The sequence below is a fragment of the Egretta garzetta genome, unplaced genomic scaffold, assembly GCF_000687185.1.
Source record: "Egretta garzetta isolate BGI_Z169 unplaced genomic scaffold, ASM68718v1 scaffold213, whole genome shotgun sequence".
NCBI classification, from domain to species: Eukaryota; Metazoa; Chordata; class Aves; order Pelecaniformes; family Ardeidae; genus Egretta; species Egretta garzetta.
In genome coordinates this window covers 1,553,179-1,570,523 of record NW_009259242.1, presented here as the reverse complement: position 1 = coordinate 1,570,523, position 17,345 = coordinate 1,553,179, and the positions used below count along the sequence as shown (strand labels likewise).

General features: G+C 38.8%; 1 protein-coding gene and 1 pseudogene across 1 annotated transcript; both read right to left on the bottom strand.

The window, feature by feature from the left end:
• The window catches only part of LOC104123745, a 4,374-nt pseudogene extending 2,526 nt beyond the window's left edge, over nt 1-1,848 (bottom strand).
• Nucleotides 1,849-7,177: 5,329 nt separating this feature from the next.
• Nucleotides 7,178-17,339, bottom strand: DGKE (diacylglycerol kinase epsilon). Its single transcript, XM_035891622.1, has 11 exons — nt 16,649-17,339; nt 15,053-15,212; nt 14,485-14,565; nt 13,447-13,590; nt 12,630-12,787; nt 12,278-12,329; nt 12,014-12,127; nt 11,449-11,520; nt 10,808-10,935; nt 9,756-9,867; nt 7,178-9,446 (listed from the first exon to the last, which is right to left on the bottom strand). The coding sequence occupies exons 1-11, from the start codon at nt 17,104-17,106 to the stop codon at nt 9,255-9,257; spliced, it is 1,671 nt and encodes a 556-aa protein (XP_035747515.1). The 5' UTR covers nt 17,107-17,339; the 3' UTR covers nt 7,178-9,254.
• Nucleotides 17,340-17,345: the final 6 nt, after the last annotated feature.

Genomic DNA, 17,345 nt, shown 5'->3' with positions numbered 1-17,345 from the left:
CCCCGGAGCCCCAGGGGGGGCTGCAGGGCCTGGGTATCGGGCCCAGGTAACGGGGTGGGTCTGCCGGCCCCCTCGCCTACCTGCTCCTCCAGCTGCAGTTCCCAGCGGCTGGGCTATGAGCCCCATGGCATTTAAGCTTCACATGGGCCAGGCAGCCCCTTTTGTCCTTAAAAACATTTAAAAGTGATTTATAACAGTTTCTCATTTCAGTTTAAGACCAAACAAAAACATCATAGAATCATAGAATGTTTTGGGTTGGAAGGGACCCCTAGAGGTCCCCTAGCGTACTCAAAGCAAACATCGAATGACTGATGGCAATCCAATCGTTCTGACTCTTGCTTTCCTGAGCACCTTTCAGGGGGCTGCACACAAGAGCCTGCAATTACCATGCTAAAAGCCAGGCTCTGCCTGCCAATAATTTTTCTGTATGCATTGCCGTTTCCCCATCTTCAGTGAAGGACATGGGGAGCTGCTCTTTCGCAGGTCTGAGCAAGCCAGGCTCTTTTCTGCAGCTCTTAAGCCTGGAATCAGGATTTTGCAGCAGGCCAGGGACCACGACCCTTGGCGCTGCTGGGCTGCACATGTCAAGACCTGCACCCCCTTGTGCCCCACTCAGCCCAACAGCGCCCACGGTCACCAGGGCTCTCCAGCCGTCTGTTACCTTGCAGTCAGCAGCGTGTTCTCACATGGCCTACACAAGGATGCACAAGGAAGAAGAAGCAGAGCTTGTCTGTTGCATTTCTGCAATTAGGGCTTTGCTTTGCCTTAAGAGAAAAACGTATCTGCTAGAGGAGATACCCTGAAATCAGAGTTTTAGCCCTCAAGTGTCTAACACTGGACCCCTTGAAGCTTTATTTGGACACTCACACTATCACTTTACTTTTCATTCAGCAAATACTTTACATTTTTACCATCAAAAGACAGAAATAAAATTTCAGTCTTGACTTGCAGTTTTCTAAGAACCCATGTTCTTCCCCAGACACACCTGCGGTGTGACTTCTGACACAGCTTTAGGCACAAGCTGGTGCTGTGCACAGTTCACTCCAACAGTTCTAAAGACATTTAAAAATGTATTAAACCTAGATCCTGTTTTAACATCAGTGCCAGCGATCCTCAAAAGCTCTGTGAAACTACTGTCTTATGCCATCTACGAAAAAACCTGCTGAATATCCATGCTCTGACCCCATCTTGAGTGGGAAACAACACAAAAAATAGTCTTTAAAAAGGTTTCATTGTGGCATAAAATAGGAGATAAGAGGCCAGAGCCTGTTCTCTCTTTTGTGCAAATGAGATCGGGGAACAGAGGAGAAGACTTGGGGAGGGAACTGACACCATGATAAAGTGGCCCCGTAGGGGGATTTTACTTCCAAAAGCCCGAACCAACCCATTTACTGCCACCAGGAGAAAGCACTGAGCCACTTGATCTCTGAATGTCGCCCAGCAGCAGCATTTCCTCTTTCTGTGGAAAGCCCCGCACATATTTTGCTGACCTGTGCTCAGCAGCCCTCCTGCCTCCAGTTTATATTAATGTAACACCAAAACACCTCCTGTTAAACTCTTATGTAGAAATTGTTCTTTCCAGGCCTATTTCCCCCCTTAGACTAAATAAAGAGTGTGCATCACAAACTCTTTTAAGATCCCAAATCACTGACATCATCAGTGAGAAGGAACGAGCTAGAACTTTCATCTTACTACTGAAGCATTTTAAACTGTTTTAAACACATCTATTATAAAGCCATACAAACTCAGCTTTTTCCTGGGGTGAATACCTCGAGGAGAAAGATGAACCAGAAGTAGGCAAGTAGCTGCCGAAACATCTTTGTTTTTACCTCTGAATGACATTACCATGTTGCCTAGAATTTTTTCCATGCATCTGAGGTTTGAAACGCTTGGATTTTGCAGCAGGGATCTCAGGCAGAAGCACAGCTGCAGTGTTCAACAAAATACAACTTTGTTCTCAAAATGACCAAGCTTATCGTACTGCAGCCCTCTACATGCCAGGCAGTTACCGTCATCACTAGGTTGTTACAGAGTTGAAAACTGACACTTGCTTTTATGCATAGTGAGGAACAGGAAAAACAGAGTCTAAATACTTTAATCCACACATTTAATCTACAGAGAAATACAATACAAACAACAAGACAACAAAAAGATGCATTAGGAAATTCAGTAACAGAGTCAGTGCTGTGAAAAATCTGTATTTACAAACGTCTATGAAGAATATGGAGCAGATGTTTCTCAGAAGCGCCTTCTGGAAGCTTTAGTCACAAGAGAGAGGCCATGATACAACTGATCAAACCCAAAAGTTTCCTCAATGTCATTTGTGTTAACGTGGAGTACCACCACAGAACTGGTGGGGTTCTGTGACTTCACTGAAGTTGCAGCTTCTTACAGTCAGAACCTGGCCCGAATACTCAAATAACACACATCACCCACATGCAGTGATGTGAGCAATCATCATAACCACAGGGCAATGGTATTATCACCCGCCTCAGAAATACTTGGTGAAGCCAATGAGGGTGCAACCAAAGCAGAGGCCTTTATGAGCCCTTTCACAATCATGCTTCCTGTGCCTACACAGCAAATAAAGAACACGCTTCCCAGTTTTTATGACTCAGAGTTTTACAGCAATACCTCCTTATCCTCTCATTTCTGCCTGACTTCTTAAAAAAAAACAAAGGAAAAACAATTTGGGATTTAAAAGCATCACTTGATGTCAAGAAAAAAATTAACAGATTTTGACTTCAGACATTTATATTGGACGTTGAATATTATGTCAGCTGGTTATTTCTTTGCAAGCAAGATCTCATACACTTTACAGCTGGGAGCATTCAGGGTTGCTCTGAGTTTTTGTTTTCCGAGAAGAAAGGTGGGAATGGTGCAGGCAGCTTTCGCTTATGTTTGGGCACTAAATAATACATATCTCAAAGTGTACCATAAGGAAACAACTGTTCTGTCAAGAAGACACCAACCACTCCTTCCTTACTGCTCTGTGGGAAAACCAAAAAAAATACTGAATCCCAAATGCCGCTTTTCTTGGCTGAAAAAACCTAAGATGTTATAAATTCTACTTTTGATCTATTACTTGCATTTTAAGCTCATTTTTTACCTATTTAGTGCAACTTCAGAACATATGCATAAACACATTCAATACAAATCCAAGTCACAGCATCACAGTAGTTCCAAGCTAAGGAATAATTTTTTTTTTTAAGCTGTTAACATGCTGGTATTTTCTTATAAGTTGTTATTACTAATTTGAAGTTACAGCTCTTATAAGTAACATTTTTACATTATTCTGACCACTAATTACTAAATAGAAATAACTACTATACATAGTGAAGTTACAAGCTACAAAAATAAAAATCCATTCTGTTTAACTATAAAAATCCTAGAAAGAGAAGACTGCTGGAGGTACTCTAAGGATTACAACAGTTGGTAGCAGACAAAATGGCTTTTGAGGGATGTAAACTTTGAAGTTACAGAATGCAATAAACTCACAATACAAGTTCCCACTTATTCTTAGAAAGAAATTTTTATGCAACAAGTGAATTACAGCAATAAGAATACATAGCGCAGTGATCAGGGCAGTACTAATGAGAAACAAAGCAAAATTTTGAATACATTCATATTTTTGAACAGTTAAGGGCCAGATCCTCAGCTAATGTAAATCAGCATAACATCACTAGGTTTAGTCAAGGCATGTGGCTTTAGTCCAGCTGGAAGTCTCTCCCTGAGATGCCCAAAACCTGAACTGGGTATTCAGCACTCTTAGCGAGATAAAGAAATTTTGGTCATGCTGTGCTTTTAGAACTGCGGCCTAAATGAAGTTGAAATACAGAATGTGTAAATTCCCTCAATATACCTAATTGCTAAATGAACAAACTGTCTCTGTTGTCTCATTCCTGTGTTCAAGAAGCAGCTATTGTTTCTCAGAAAAAAAAAAGAGCATTTTTAAATAAGGGGATTCACATTCAACAGGATCAGTTACGCCACTAGTACTTTTAAATCTCAAGATACCCTAGTTTACTCCTAACTGAAGGGTCAAATCTTTTTTCTTTTCCAAAAGGAAGAAAACTGCTAGCAGTCGGTATGAAGTACAGAACAAAAAAGGATTTTCAGTTAGAACACATGCATAGATTACTAAGTGTCCTACTCTTACCCATAAATTAACTAACTAGGATACAGTGGTGCTCTACCAAAATGGATTTGTTAACAAGTAAAAAAGAGTAAGTATTATAACATTGATACTGTTATGCTTTTCACAGCTAAGGTACAGTGCTTTAAGGTTTTTTTGACCAGTGAGATACAATAACATACACTATAAAAGCTGTGAGCTTCAGTGCAACGTAATGCAGAACCAGAAGGAACTGGCCAAACTGAGACCAGAACCTGTAACTATCAGTTCTCAGAACCTGTGGACAATGGAGAGATTTCTCTCCAGCAGCAAAGAGCAAAAATTGTACTTTCAAAATAGGTGAGGGGGCCTGGGAACCTTTGGAGTCCTTTCTACTATCTTCCAGGGGTGGTGATGGTGACTGAAAAAGCCAAAGAGGTGGGTTACTGCGCTAGGAATAAGCTGTGTGAAGCCATTCCAATTTTCTTGACAAGCTACCTGGCATGAACGATAAACTGGGCAGCAGAGAAGCTCACTATCCCCAGTTCAGCAGAGTTTTTGATACTGCCCCAAGTGACGTTTTTAGCTGAAAGTGAGCCAGCATAAAATGAGTAATTACATGACCGAGGGAAAGAAGCACTTACTGAGTAGTTGTAAACACTAGCAAGACAAAATGTACAGGGGAACAAATTCGCAGCCTGAATCAGCTAAAGCAACTTTTCACTCACACTTGCTATAAGCATTGCCTCAACAAAATTATCTTCTCCAACTGTGTTCAAATACAGTAGCATTTCCTTTTGCAACCAGGACAAACTCAAGTTTGTCTTCTGAGAGCAAGTACTTAAAAATTCTACTTAAAGTAAATGGCGTTAGTGCCTAAGAAAAGCAAGACCTGGAAAAAAACCAAACCATGAAGGGGCAACATCGAAAGTGAACATATTAAAAAAAAAGTATCAAATGCATGAATTATGCTATACAGTCTTTTATATTATGAACATGAAATGCAATTCATAACAGCGCTGAGAAAAACGTTCAAATTTGAACATAATTCCAAATTAATTTGAAACAAATATTGCCATTGCAGTAGAAAGAAAACATAGGACTATGTTCTTTAATAACTGCAGTAATTCCAAAGTGCTGTTAAATATATGCTCCAAGCACTATCCTAACCTGCTTTAAGCCGCAGGAAGAATAGACAGAAAAAAAAATATAAGTGAATGCCATTCACGTCAGCTGTTTTTAAAGATGAAGAATGCAAGTTTGGCCTTAAGAAGTCCAGACGTGAAGAAAGATCCAAAATGCAGGTGGCATTTGAAACAGTTTAGCCCTGCTATGAATTGCTGAAGAGAAAACACAAAGTAAAACAAAGCATATGACAAGAAGTTCTACAAACGTGAAAATACACATACAGTGTGGGTGTAAACAAGTGAGGTTTGAGCAAGGCAGGAAGCAGACTCACAGAAAGGCTCTCCATACAAGTTTAAGGTTTTTTGTACAGCATGTCACAAGATTGAGAACCTACAGCAGAGAAATCTATCAGAATCTGACCAAACTTCAGTTAAGCTAAAGTGTATTCAGCAATAAAACTCAAAAATAAACTTTGTGAATTCACTTTTGAGTGCTTGACAACTGATGTTAGTCACCCTGTACATTTTACACAAAGGTATACTATATGAAGACTGCCAGAAGAAACTTGTCACTATTTGTCTTTTTGAAACATCGCTTTCACTATTTTTCCAATGTTAATGATTAACAGGGCATGGGAAAATTCTTCAGTGCAGGACACGAGATCCAGCTGCAGAGTACCCTCTTCTGGATAGAGAATGTACTGCAGCATTTTCAGGTTTCCAATCTGTTTTCAGAAAAGCTATTTTTACTGGTGCTTTATGCACCTACAGTATTAAAAAGGCATGTCATAGTTTTACAGTCACAACACACATGACGACATGCTACAGCTATACTACAAATTAGAAAAATTCATTTATGTTAGCATTAGAATCTGGGAGCCCATTGCTGACATTTACTGTCTGCAGTCGGACTAAACTTAGTAACAGTTCCATAAAAGTAACTCAGAACAAGCTTTAATCCAATTTTCAACATACTGGAAAGGAGACAACACTGAAATCAAAGGACAGCATGTTGGAGACAGAAAGATTTCCCAACAGATTCTAGTGCTAACACTGTATGTTTAAAAAGAACTTTTTTTCATCACGCACATTGCAGCTACATATAGTTATAACAGACAGATGACCCCACATCTGGAACATTAGGAACTGGACACTTCAGCCTTACAGAATATGCTCCAAACCATAAATACAATTTTACAAGAGGCTTCCCCATGCTTACAATGGTTATGTTTGCTACCTATCATTTGCTGCAATGACTAACACTCAGTTTGTGAAACACCACCTTCTTCACTTCCACATGCAAGAAGGGGATGATGTGTTCAGTACAAACCAAACCATTTAGCATGGGTTGTCCCAAAGAAGCACCCAATTAAATGCCACTTTCGTTTCTAATTCTCCTTTGTTTCTCCAAAAGGATTGTTGGATTTATGTTTCCCAAAGAGGATTTCACACATTTAGGCCTGGACTCCTAGCAAGCCACAGTACATGGGAGGATCTTGCCTGCACAGACATAGTACAACATTACTGGTATCCACTTGGGCAAAGCACCTCACCTACTGTAAAAAAGGGAGACTTTCAAAGTGTTGGCATCGATTATTTTTTTTCTAGATGTCAGGAGTTCAAAGAGTGAAGTTTTTGAACAGTTAAAGGTTCTTAGGCTATAAAACAATTTGAATAATCATCAGATCAACTTCAGGTAACTCTTTAAACTGTATTATGAATTGTTTAGGTCAAGTAGCCAGTGGTGTCATTTTTCTTGAGAAAATACTGCCTTTCATAGCACATACCCTGCTTTTCCAGACTTGCCATTTGTTTGTAAACAATAGTTACGTAAGAACTGTAGCACAGAACTTAGTTATTTTTAGGATGCTGATGGTTACAAATTATTAAAAGAAATAATAACATAACTAGCAAGATTTTTGAAGTCTATACAAATTGAACATCGTAACTAAAAAAAAAAAAAAAAGGGTAGTGGATTTATCTAACATAGTATACCTCTGGGTATTTTAAACACTTTTTACATAGATTTAACTATTATTTTGTTTTCTATATTTACATACAATAAAATAATTAAGATGAGGTGTACAAGGCTAATGAATATAGAATTTACAAATGGCTTCTGTTTTACAGTTCATTACACACTAATCACATTTTCAGGCAGCTAGAAATTCACTGATAATCAGTAGTATTTAAGATCTAGTACATACACTTTCTACAATGAATACCATCAAGTTAAAAATGCTCTCCAAAGAGGATTACAATTGAAGGTTTTAAAAATACTGACTTTGCCAAGGTTTCAATAAATTATTTTAAAATATAAATAGTTCATTCACTGTTAATGCAAATATCATTTTACAGATTGTTGAAAAACAGTTTCATTTTACAAAACCTAGAAACATAGCTTACTTTACCCAACGGTATCGCTTTCAGTTAGCATAAAGAAAAAAGGGGGAGAAAAAAAAAAAAAAAAAAAAAAAAGACCGGGAGAGTTCTGACAAAAGCAGCAACATTCAAAATTCAGACCAAGGCTCTCAACTTCTCTTATGATCTTGGTTTATGCACGATCCAGTTAGGAAAAGAATTTATGCTGAATGTAAGATCACCTTCAGTAACTCAACTGGACTTAACTAAATTACTTAGTGACAAATTTTAAACCTCAACTCGTAGCTCTCACCTGCTGCAGGGTTAAAATACATACAACAGAAAGAAAAAAGGAAGCAGATTTTTACTTCTGTTAACCATGAAGATGTTTTCACCTGAGAAGCTTTTAACCTGAGAAGCTTCAGATATGCCAAATTGACAGTTTCTGTGTACTGTTGTATGTGTTCTTAACCTTTACTATCAGTATAGACCACCAATCTTTTTCTCACCCTATATTCATATGGGAAATGAAGTTTCAGGTCCAACAAGATATTTTTGACCCCCTAAGAGCCAGTCAGAAAACAAATGCTTCCATGTTTTCTTTTTTTCACAGTCAAATTATACACATGAACGCCAGAGCTTGCTAACCTCTGCAAACTTCGCTCTCAACATCCACGCTTAAACAGTTAACAGACTTGCTATCGATCATTTTCAGGTGATTATGAAGGAAGATCTTTAACGAGACTTTAAAAAAACCCACATTTGTCAGTCATCATTATTTCTTTAAAACCCTCCTGTAAACAGCTAAAAAAGACGTCTCCTTTAACCAACTTTCCCTCTAAAAAGCCTCCTCAAGAACTAAGATGTTGCTATTCACAAGAAATAGTTTCTCACTGAACTGAAGCTGTGTCAGTTACTGGATTATTCAGTGCAAGTCATGGTAAATTATTCTGAAGTGGTATCTTGGGTACACAGGACTTCAGGAGTACTCTGTCGGTGGCTTACAAAGCCACTGAAAAAGGTCATTCACTAACAGAACATTTCCAGAAACTTTTGGTCCAAAGCATCTTTCTTGCTAACCCCCTTCCCAAGAGCTCCCAGATCCTGTGCTCCCCCAGTCAAGCCTATCAGATATGCTCTGCATAAGCAGGCACACCGAAAAGTATTTGTCCTGCTCCCATGAAGAGATGGCAGCCAGGAGGAGGCTGTTGTGAGAAAAATCAGCCTACATCCTACTTGATTTGGTTTTCTGTTCTGGAACTGTTTTGGGGAAGAGGGCAGGTAGAAGCAGGCTAAACTCCCAGCTCTTCCCCTTTCCAAGGGTATCAAACCTTTTGCATACTACACTGCATATGTGCAGAAGATCTGATTCCATAGCAAGAAAGGGCTGCAGCATCTCTCTTTTTCCTGCCATTAGAGTAACTGACTCCTCCAGCTAGGAAGGCTGGGCATCACCACCAATCTAAAAGGCAAAACAGTTGTGGTAATTCAGCTGTGAAAGTTTTCATGAACATGAAAGCATGGCTTTTTCCTCAGCTCTAGTTCACTCATAAGTATGAACCTTATGGCATAAACTTTAACCTAGATCAGGCGTTCTCAGTATTTTCGATGAGCTGAAGTTCATCACTGTGTTACATGAAATTCCACAAAACCTATACATCTTCATCCGTCTGTTCTCTCACGTGGTCTTGCTCAGACATGCTGGAAGCTTCGTCGTCTGTTTGTTCACCCGAGTGATACAACATCAGTGCACGTGTCTTATGAGTTATAGTAACAGCGCAGGGCCCCTGAGCCCATGGCTCTCCATCCACCTGCATTGGCATCTTTGAACTCTTCAAGATCAGCTAGTATTAAATAGAAGAACACACAATCATAGCAGTTCAAAGTAGCTCTGAGGATACCTTTTACAGCTACAGTATACTGATGCTGCACGTTTGCAGTCTGGCCAGAGAGAAGCTTAGTGTGTAATTAGTTGCACTCATAGGCCACCAACCACGGCAACAGAGGACTGTGAATTACAACTTAATTAACTTTTACTAAGCAAGAGAAACATCTAGCTCAGCTGCAACTTCTGATCAGACAGTTGACTGCTTGAGATTCTATACTGTGTATTAGAACAAATTTGGGAAAACAGGTTCATAAATGCCACTTACCCTGACTGTATGTGCCTGCCCTAGGCGAACAGGATTTGCTAGTTTCACCTGAATCTGTGCACAGTGGAAAGAACCATGAACACCAACAACTTCCAGAAGTCCATCATCATGTCTAGGAATTAAGAAAGACGACTCTCTTAAGTGATGCTCATGAGCTCTAGAATACCTGTCCAAGTATTACACAGTCCTTTTATGGCTATTGCTATAGAGAAGACAAATTTATTCTACTATATGTTTAAACTATCTATTTGTTCTGGACAACAAATCACATGAATGGCAAAGCCATACAAAAATGCAAGTATGGAGCAATACACCAGCTGGTACACCCTAGCTAGCTTCTGGAAATTACGGATATGTGACTTTCCAAGACTTATCGTGCATATTTAAGGCCCACAGTAGATTTCTCTTCCATTAATTTGTACAATTTTCTGTCTTTTCACTCAGTTATTAATCTACAGGAAAATCTTTTAATGGCTTAACTTTTTAGATTTTTGGTAAAGGACCTTGCCAAAGTATTTTTAGAAATCCAGGATCATAAGCCTTCTAACAGAACTATGGAGTATATTTATACACATGGCCTCTGAAGAAGGAAGTCACAAGAGGGAATAACTAATGTACCCACCTATTCTCATCTTTAGTTTTGCTCTAGCCAATTTACTCAAGCATGGGAGTCAGATTTTTGGCTTGCTTTGTTTTTAATTTATATCCTAACCTCTATTAAGACGTGTTCTTTTATATTCTGAAATGGACTTATCGTCTACCTTTTGAAGGCTACCTTTATTTTTAATAGCCTCTGCTACACTACTGCTTAATCATGTCAGACATTTTGAGAAGGTCTTAAAAAACCTTGATGTGTGGGATGCACTTAGTCCAAGTCTCTAACATGAGGAAAATAAAAAATCTGAGATACTCTACTGTCACAAGGAATCCTTCTGACTTTCAGACAAGGCTGGCTACATAAGCACAACCTACTGAAGGGAATTACAGAAACTGTTAAAAGGAAAAAAAAAAAAACCCAAAACAAAAACAAACCAAAAAGATGCACTGGGTACCTCGCCAAGGGATAAGGTTCATCACCCATTCCTTCCCAGAGCCTACAGCCACCTCCCCAATATCCAATATTCAGGACAATGATGCCTTCCAGATTGGGCAACTCGATTCTCTCACCATCCAACTCTAGCTTTAGAAGACAAACAGAAGTAAATTACTGTGGATCAAATTCAGTACTTCAATATAAGCTAGTTTTTATCTTTCTGTATTTAATAGGCTTTAATTTGAAGAAAAACTGGCCCTGTACAAATAGAACATATTTTCTTTTCATACTTTAAAAAAGTGACTTCTGATTTCACAAGATAGCCTAAGCTGTAATAAATTTCTGTTAGCAGAGGAAAGAAAAAGGAACCCTCACTTATGTAAGTCTCTGGTGCAAAGGCAAATCTTCTCTGAATATCAGTACTTGAACTCACAGAACTGAGTCAAGGCCAGAAGAAAATTTAGGAATTTTCAGTAGGCTCAAAGACATGAATTCCATGAAGTAAGCTGCAGACAGCAAGAGGAACATCAAAAATACTCCAAGTCCAGAGCCATCCTTATACAAATATCATATAGATGTAAACTGCAAAGATTTCTCTCACAAGGTAAGTTTTTACACTCCACTGATTGTCTGGAGAACAATCAAGTTAAAAAAACTTACCTCAACCTTTTTGTTAAGATCTTTACATTCTTGTACTAAGCAGTCTTTGGTTCCATAAAAAAAATAAACAGCCTACAAAAAAACCCCAACAAACAAGAAGAATAGAAAACTCTGTTAGAAAGAGACAATACATATGAAGACTATTTGAAATATTCATGTATAGTTATTGTTCTGTAAACCTTGTCTAAAATTCATACATAAAATATTCGCACATCCTTCAACTAAGCTTTCATATGACATAAGCCACCACTCGCATAAGAAACTTGCTTTCCACTTTAAAAAGGAAATAGGCAATGTCCTTAATCCATTAAGTTTCAAAGCAAATGAGACTTTCTAAACAAAAAATGAACAAACAGCATATTCTGTAAGCAAGCAAGCAGAGGCAAGACAGAACACTTATTAGTAGGCTGGAAACATGTTTTACGCATGGAATCCCCTCCCCAAGAAAAATGGGTTCAAACTCTTAAAACAGCATGAAAGGAAGTAGGGGAGTAAAGCAACGTAAAGCAAAAAATAGCCTTAAGTCAACAACTACAAGGAGAAAATATCACTTTACCAAACACACCTTATTAATAATTCTGCTGGAAAACAGAGAGGGAGTCTTCTCACGATGAGCATGAAAATTTAAAGCCATGAGAGCATCAGGTCCTATAGAAAAGTAGTTGTTCATTGTGAATACCTGTAAGACAGGACTTCTAGTTATGGTCTTATTAAATATCATTATTAGGATTTAAAAGTCACAGTGTTTAATGGGAAGTAGATAACCAGAAAAATACGTATAAACATACAGGTACTCCATCAAATCCATATTTATACTTGCAAACCATACCTTTGGTTTCCTTAAGTTGTAGTATCCTTTGTTTGTTACTTGTACCTTCCATCTGAAAAACAACAGCCATTACTTAGACTCATGACAGACAGACTGTTCTCACTTAGTATCAAAGCTGTAGTTAAGAATCTTGCATCTATACTGGGATCAAGTAAAAAGTTTCAAATTTGTCTAAATTATGAAAGACACAAGCCTTGCAGAACAACTAAATAAAGACTAATTTTGGACCTCAGTTGTTTTGCAGTTCCTTCCAGCAATAATTGTGTTTCTTTACATATACTGCTGCAACTGGGTATCAGTAGAGCTATGGTAGTATTGGTTCTGTAGAATTTATCTTTTCACTGTTACTTACCTGTCTAGTTTGATTCCATCTGCCTCCATGACATTTCGTAAGATTTGTTCTACAGGGACTTCTCCAGCATAACCTGCACCCCAGCCCAGTGTATTAGACAGGTCATTACCTGTTCCCAGAGGTAAAATTGCAACTTGTGGAATATAGCGTTCTTGCCCCTATGATACAGAAACACTGTGTATTAGCTCCTTCTTTAGCACTTATTTTCTCCCTTTTATCCCCAAATGTTCAGGTTAGATAAATATCATTAATCTTCCATTTCAAATCAGCAGTTAACACACAGCTTATTTTTTCCTTCTCTACTTGCTGTTAACAGGTGAGGTTGCAGACTGCTAAGATTCTTTAGAGTACGTGATAAGGAGCAGGAGTACTCATTCATACACTAGCAATAGAAACAGTGTAGCCCGAAAAATTATGAGGTTATTATAAAAGATTGAGTACTGTGGGAGAAATAAGCAGTCAGGGCACATTAGCCATTATTAGTGATGCCACTTAAAACATATCTGTTTAGACAAAGAGGAAAGAACAATCCATAAAATATTCCACAGTTTGTTCTTTTCTTGTTCTACAGAAAAGAACTACTTTAAATATCATTGAAAATCTAAAGCTTTCATATTTTTCCTGAACTACAGGGACTCATAACAAGATGCATTCCCCCCTCCTCCCCAGTACGAATAAGTAATTCTGGAAATATTTCACTGTAGGCTTATTCAGGAAGACGAAAACAATAAATGCAGGTAAAAAGATTAGGTGTAGCACTTTAGCAGCTCCAAAACTCATTTCACCATAAGACATCTTTTAATGTAAAACACAATACCTTTATCTTCATTTCATCAACTGCATCCAGGACCCAGCCTACTGTGCCATCCCCACCACAGACAAGAACCCTGACAGTGTTGCAAGGCAGCAAGGTACAAAGTTGGAGTGCTTTAGCAGGTGCAATTTTGCTTAGATCAAAAACCTAGAAGAAAGGAAAATAAGTTCCGTTAAGTTCACAGAGCATGACTCAGGATTTGCCTCACAGATAGACAACTTTAAATGGAGAATCTTTGTTTTGCATTAGAATGAACTTCTTACAATATTACATTAGCAAATGAGCTGTCTTGACTTTTATGAGCAGGATTTGGTGTCTCAGATTCACAACAGAGCTCCAGCTGCTTCACCAGGAATAAATGCCACTGATAAACAGAGCTGACAGAGTCCTAAGAAAAGTCTGTATCTAGACACATTATGATGAATTCTGTAAAGATGAAAGACTTCAGGTACAAGTTATTTTTAAATACTCAGCATGCAAAGAAGTTTATTCTTTAAAGCCTTATTGGGATGCGTTTAAACTCAACACATAGTGATTTCTCTTAGGCTGTATTCTACAGCTGGGTTTTGAACTTTAAAGGAAGAGTATCAAGGTGCAGCCAGGAAATCCAAGGAACAATTAACTGCCTTACGTCAACATCCTGTGCCATCCCAGTGGCTTTTAAGGGGAAAGCAACAACACAAAGCAGCAACTGTAAACACTGACATTTTCACAAGTGAAGTGAGAATTTAAACAAGTTTCAAATTCAGAAGATCCAAGTATTTAATTTTCTAAAAACTGTACACTGTTTCAAGAGCCAGATACTTACCATGAACAGAATTACTGCATGTGTTACTATAAATAGAAAACTGGACCAGTATTAGAACGATAACCATCTTGGGGGTGGGAGGAGCCTCTGCACTTTTGGTCTCTCTATATAAAGCTATTCTTTCTAAAAGACGAAACCTGCATTGATTTGTTTCATTTACTGATCTTCCACAAGATCCTACTGCCATTGTGAAATCAAAGTTTATTCTAGTTTAAGCTTTTATTTTATTTTAAAGTTTCACCCATGTTGTTTCCACTACGAGTATTAGCCAATATGATTATTGGCATCCAGTGTTTTCTGCAGTAAGGTACTACCTGCAAAAAGGTAACAGTCAGTCAGTCACACAAATAATGCACATTTGAAAATGTTTAAAGCCTTGCTCTGAAACCTGTCCCCTGTTAAGTGCTGAAATATGGAAGCTACCAATTAGTCTGAAGTAGTCAAAATAGAAACAAATACTTCTGACACACCAAGGTTGAAGATTTCAGTTCTACAGTGCCTAGAACAACAAACACTACAATGTTATGAACACATTAGTAGAAAAATCACAAAACATTCGAGGAAGTAAGGTACCCAAATCTCAGTGTTGTTTTGGAATAACAGGATCCAAATGTCTGCTCATGCTTCAACTACCATGTGAATAAAATGACAAACACTTCTGAATTAACACTGCAAGTGCTTCATATATATTAAAACGTTTACCTGATTGTTATTATTAATCTGACAATATATTGACTTGAAGTTTAAATGTGTGGGGTTTGATTTTTTAAAATATAACACCAAGAAGCAGTAGACAAATACCTTTTCATAATTGGTTCTTTTGTCTTTACGCATCTGGTTGATTGTAGACAAATAATATGGTGGAATAATTAAGTCTCTGAATTCTCCAAATGTACACTCCTCAGTCTTTAAACAATCCATCATGCATTCATCATGTACAGTGTACTGACACCACACACATCTGGGGAAAAAAAAAAGAAAAGACCAAAAACCATGGAAAAAAATCCTCAAACAACAGGCATGTTGATTTTGCTCATTTATTTTAGACAGATTAACTTTCTGAAAAGTACTTATGTTTCCATGCACCATTTTAAGTAATACTTTAAGCATGTTACAGAGAAAACCATGCAATCCCTAGATATTTACACAACTATGTATTGGCTACAGAAAATTACATAACTTGGTCATGTGCTTGCAAGTCAAGAAAAGTATTTGAATTATGTGGAAAAAAACCCCAACAGTTTTAAATTAATTCTTTTTAATTCCAAGAACAGGTGCTATAAATATCCTCTTGCATTGTCTGCAATATAAAGTTTCACTGAAAGCTTGTAGGAGAAACTGAATTCCTCTCCATCCTTAAACAGCACAGATAAAACACTAGAGTTCAATTTAATAAAGTGTTCCTAATAACATTAATTAATAATTTTCTTAAGATTGATAATACCCCTTTAAGTCTGAAACCTAAAAGGTTACAGAGTCCTGTATGAGGCTGATGGGATTTTGTTACGCAAAACTGCTCAGCTTTTTGACCTATTCTGAAAGCTGTCCTGAAAAATGGACTAGAACAAGAGGAAATACTGCAATATCCACCGCCAGCCTCTGCAGAATGTTAATCCTCCTTTTCTACATCCAAAGCCTTCGTTTAAGCAGCTGTGAAAGCTATTTTTGGAGTCCTTCTGACTAATCCAGCACACAACTAGAGCAGCAATTATACTTGCCCTGTATTGTGACTTACTTCTTCTCCTCTTCTTCCTTCCCCCTTCGCTTCCAAAATCCTCTTCTTCCCTCCTCTCCTACGCATACTCTCAAGGTTTTGTTTTTGTTAGTATGCTTTATTTACACTCCAATTCTGCTTACTTACCAAGCAATTTGACAGTATCACACAGAAGCAAAGCAAAAGCTGGCAGAATAAAGCTGGAAAGATGACATCCTTTGAGAAGGCTGAAGTAACACTTACACTGTACCCAGGACCTGGACCACTAGCACTATACTTGGGCATAACATGCCACTACGCGTCATGTTGACAACTTTGCAAGCAGCCTTACTCGTGACAGTACAAGCCCATTCAATGGTTCCTTGAAATTTTTTAACTGTTACCACAAGCTTTAACAATGGATTGTATTACAGTAGCTTTGAATACGTCCCATTAGCTTTTTTTGAATATCCTTAAAAATGAACTTGAAACAATTATAGGCCAGTTTTTTGTTCTAGTTACACTGAGCAGATGCCATACTCTTAATCTATGACTCAAATTACCCACAAGCATCCATTTTAATTTTAGGTTCTTTGAATTTGTTTTTTTAACAGTTTCATATTGGACTACTGCAGGATCTCCTTATGCGTTCCAATAACCCTGCAGAAAATACAATACAGCATCGCACTTTCTCATTGCAGTACCTGTAGTCGCAGAGCTTGGGCTGTGTGCCACACTGTTGTTTGCATACCATACAGCAGCTGCAGAGTGGGACATTGCCTCTGATCCAGTGGTGCGGCATTGAGCTGTGGGCTCCACCATTGCTCCTCATCATAATTTCCTTGCAGAGAAACAGCTGGTCAGCCTTCTTGAGGCATCCTTCACTGACTCGCAGGCCGCAGCAGTTGCAGAAAGCACCCTGAAGGATGTGCTGAGCACACACACAGCAGTAGGAGGGCTGGCCGAAGAGGTCTGTGTAGTGCCAGTCATGCTTGCTCTTGCGAAAGATGTCTCGTATTAATACCTGCCGCCGGGACCGCTGGAAGCTGCACCACAAGGTGATCAGCACCGGCAGGATCACAGAGCACAGAGTCCAAAACACCAAACTCCAGTCTGCGATGACCGAGGAGGAAATGCCGCTTCCGCTCTCCGTCCCTTCCATCCCTCAGCAGCTCAGCCCCACCAGCCTAACCCCTCGCACCAGTCAGGCAGACAGCAGGGCGAGCACGGCAATGGCCCCCAAGTTCAAGGAGCCAACGTGCGGCTTCATGAAACATCTTTTAATCCCTTATTAGGGCTAAGCACCTGTTTGCCCCCACATCTGACCTACCAACCAACAGAAGGACGTCAGTGCCGGCCGGGTGCGAGGGGCTCCTCCGCTGCCCGCCCGGGCCTAGCGCA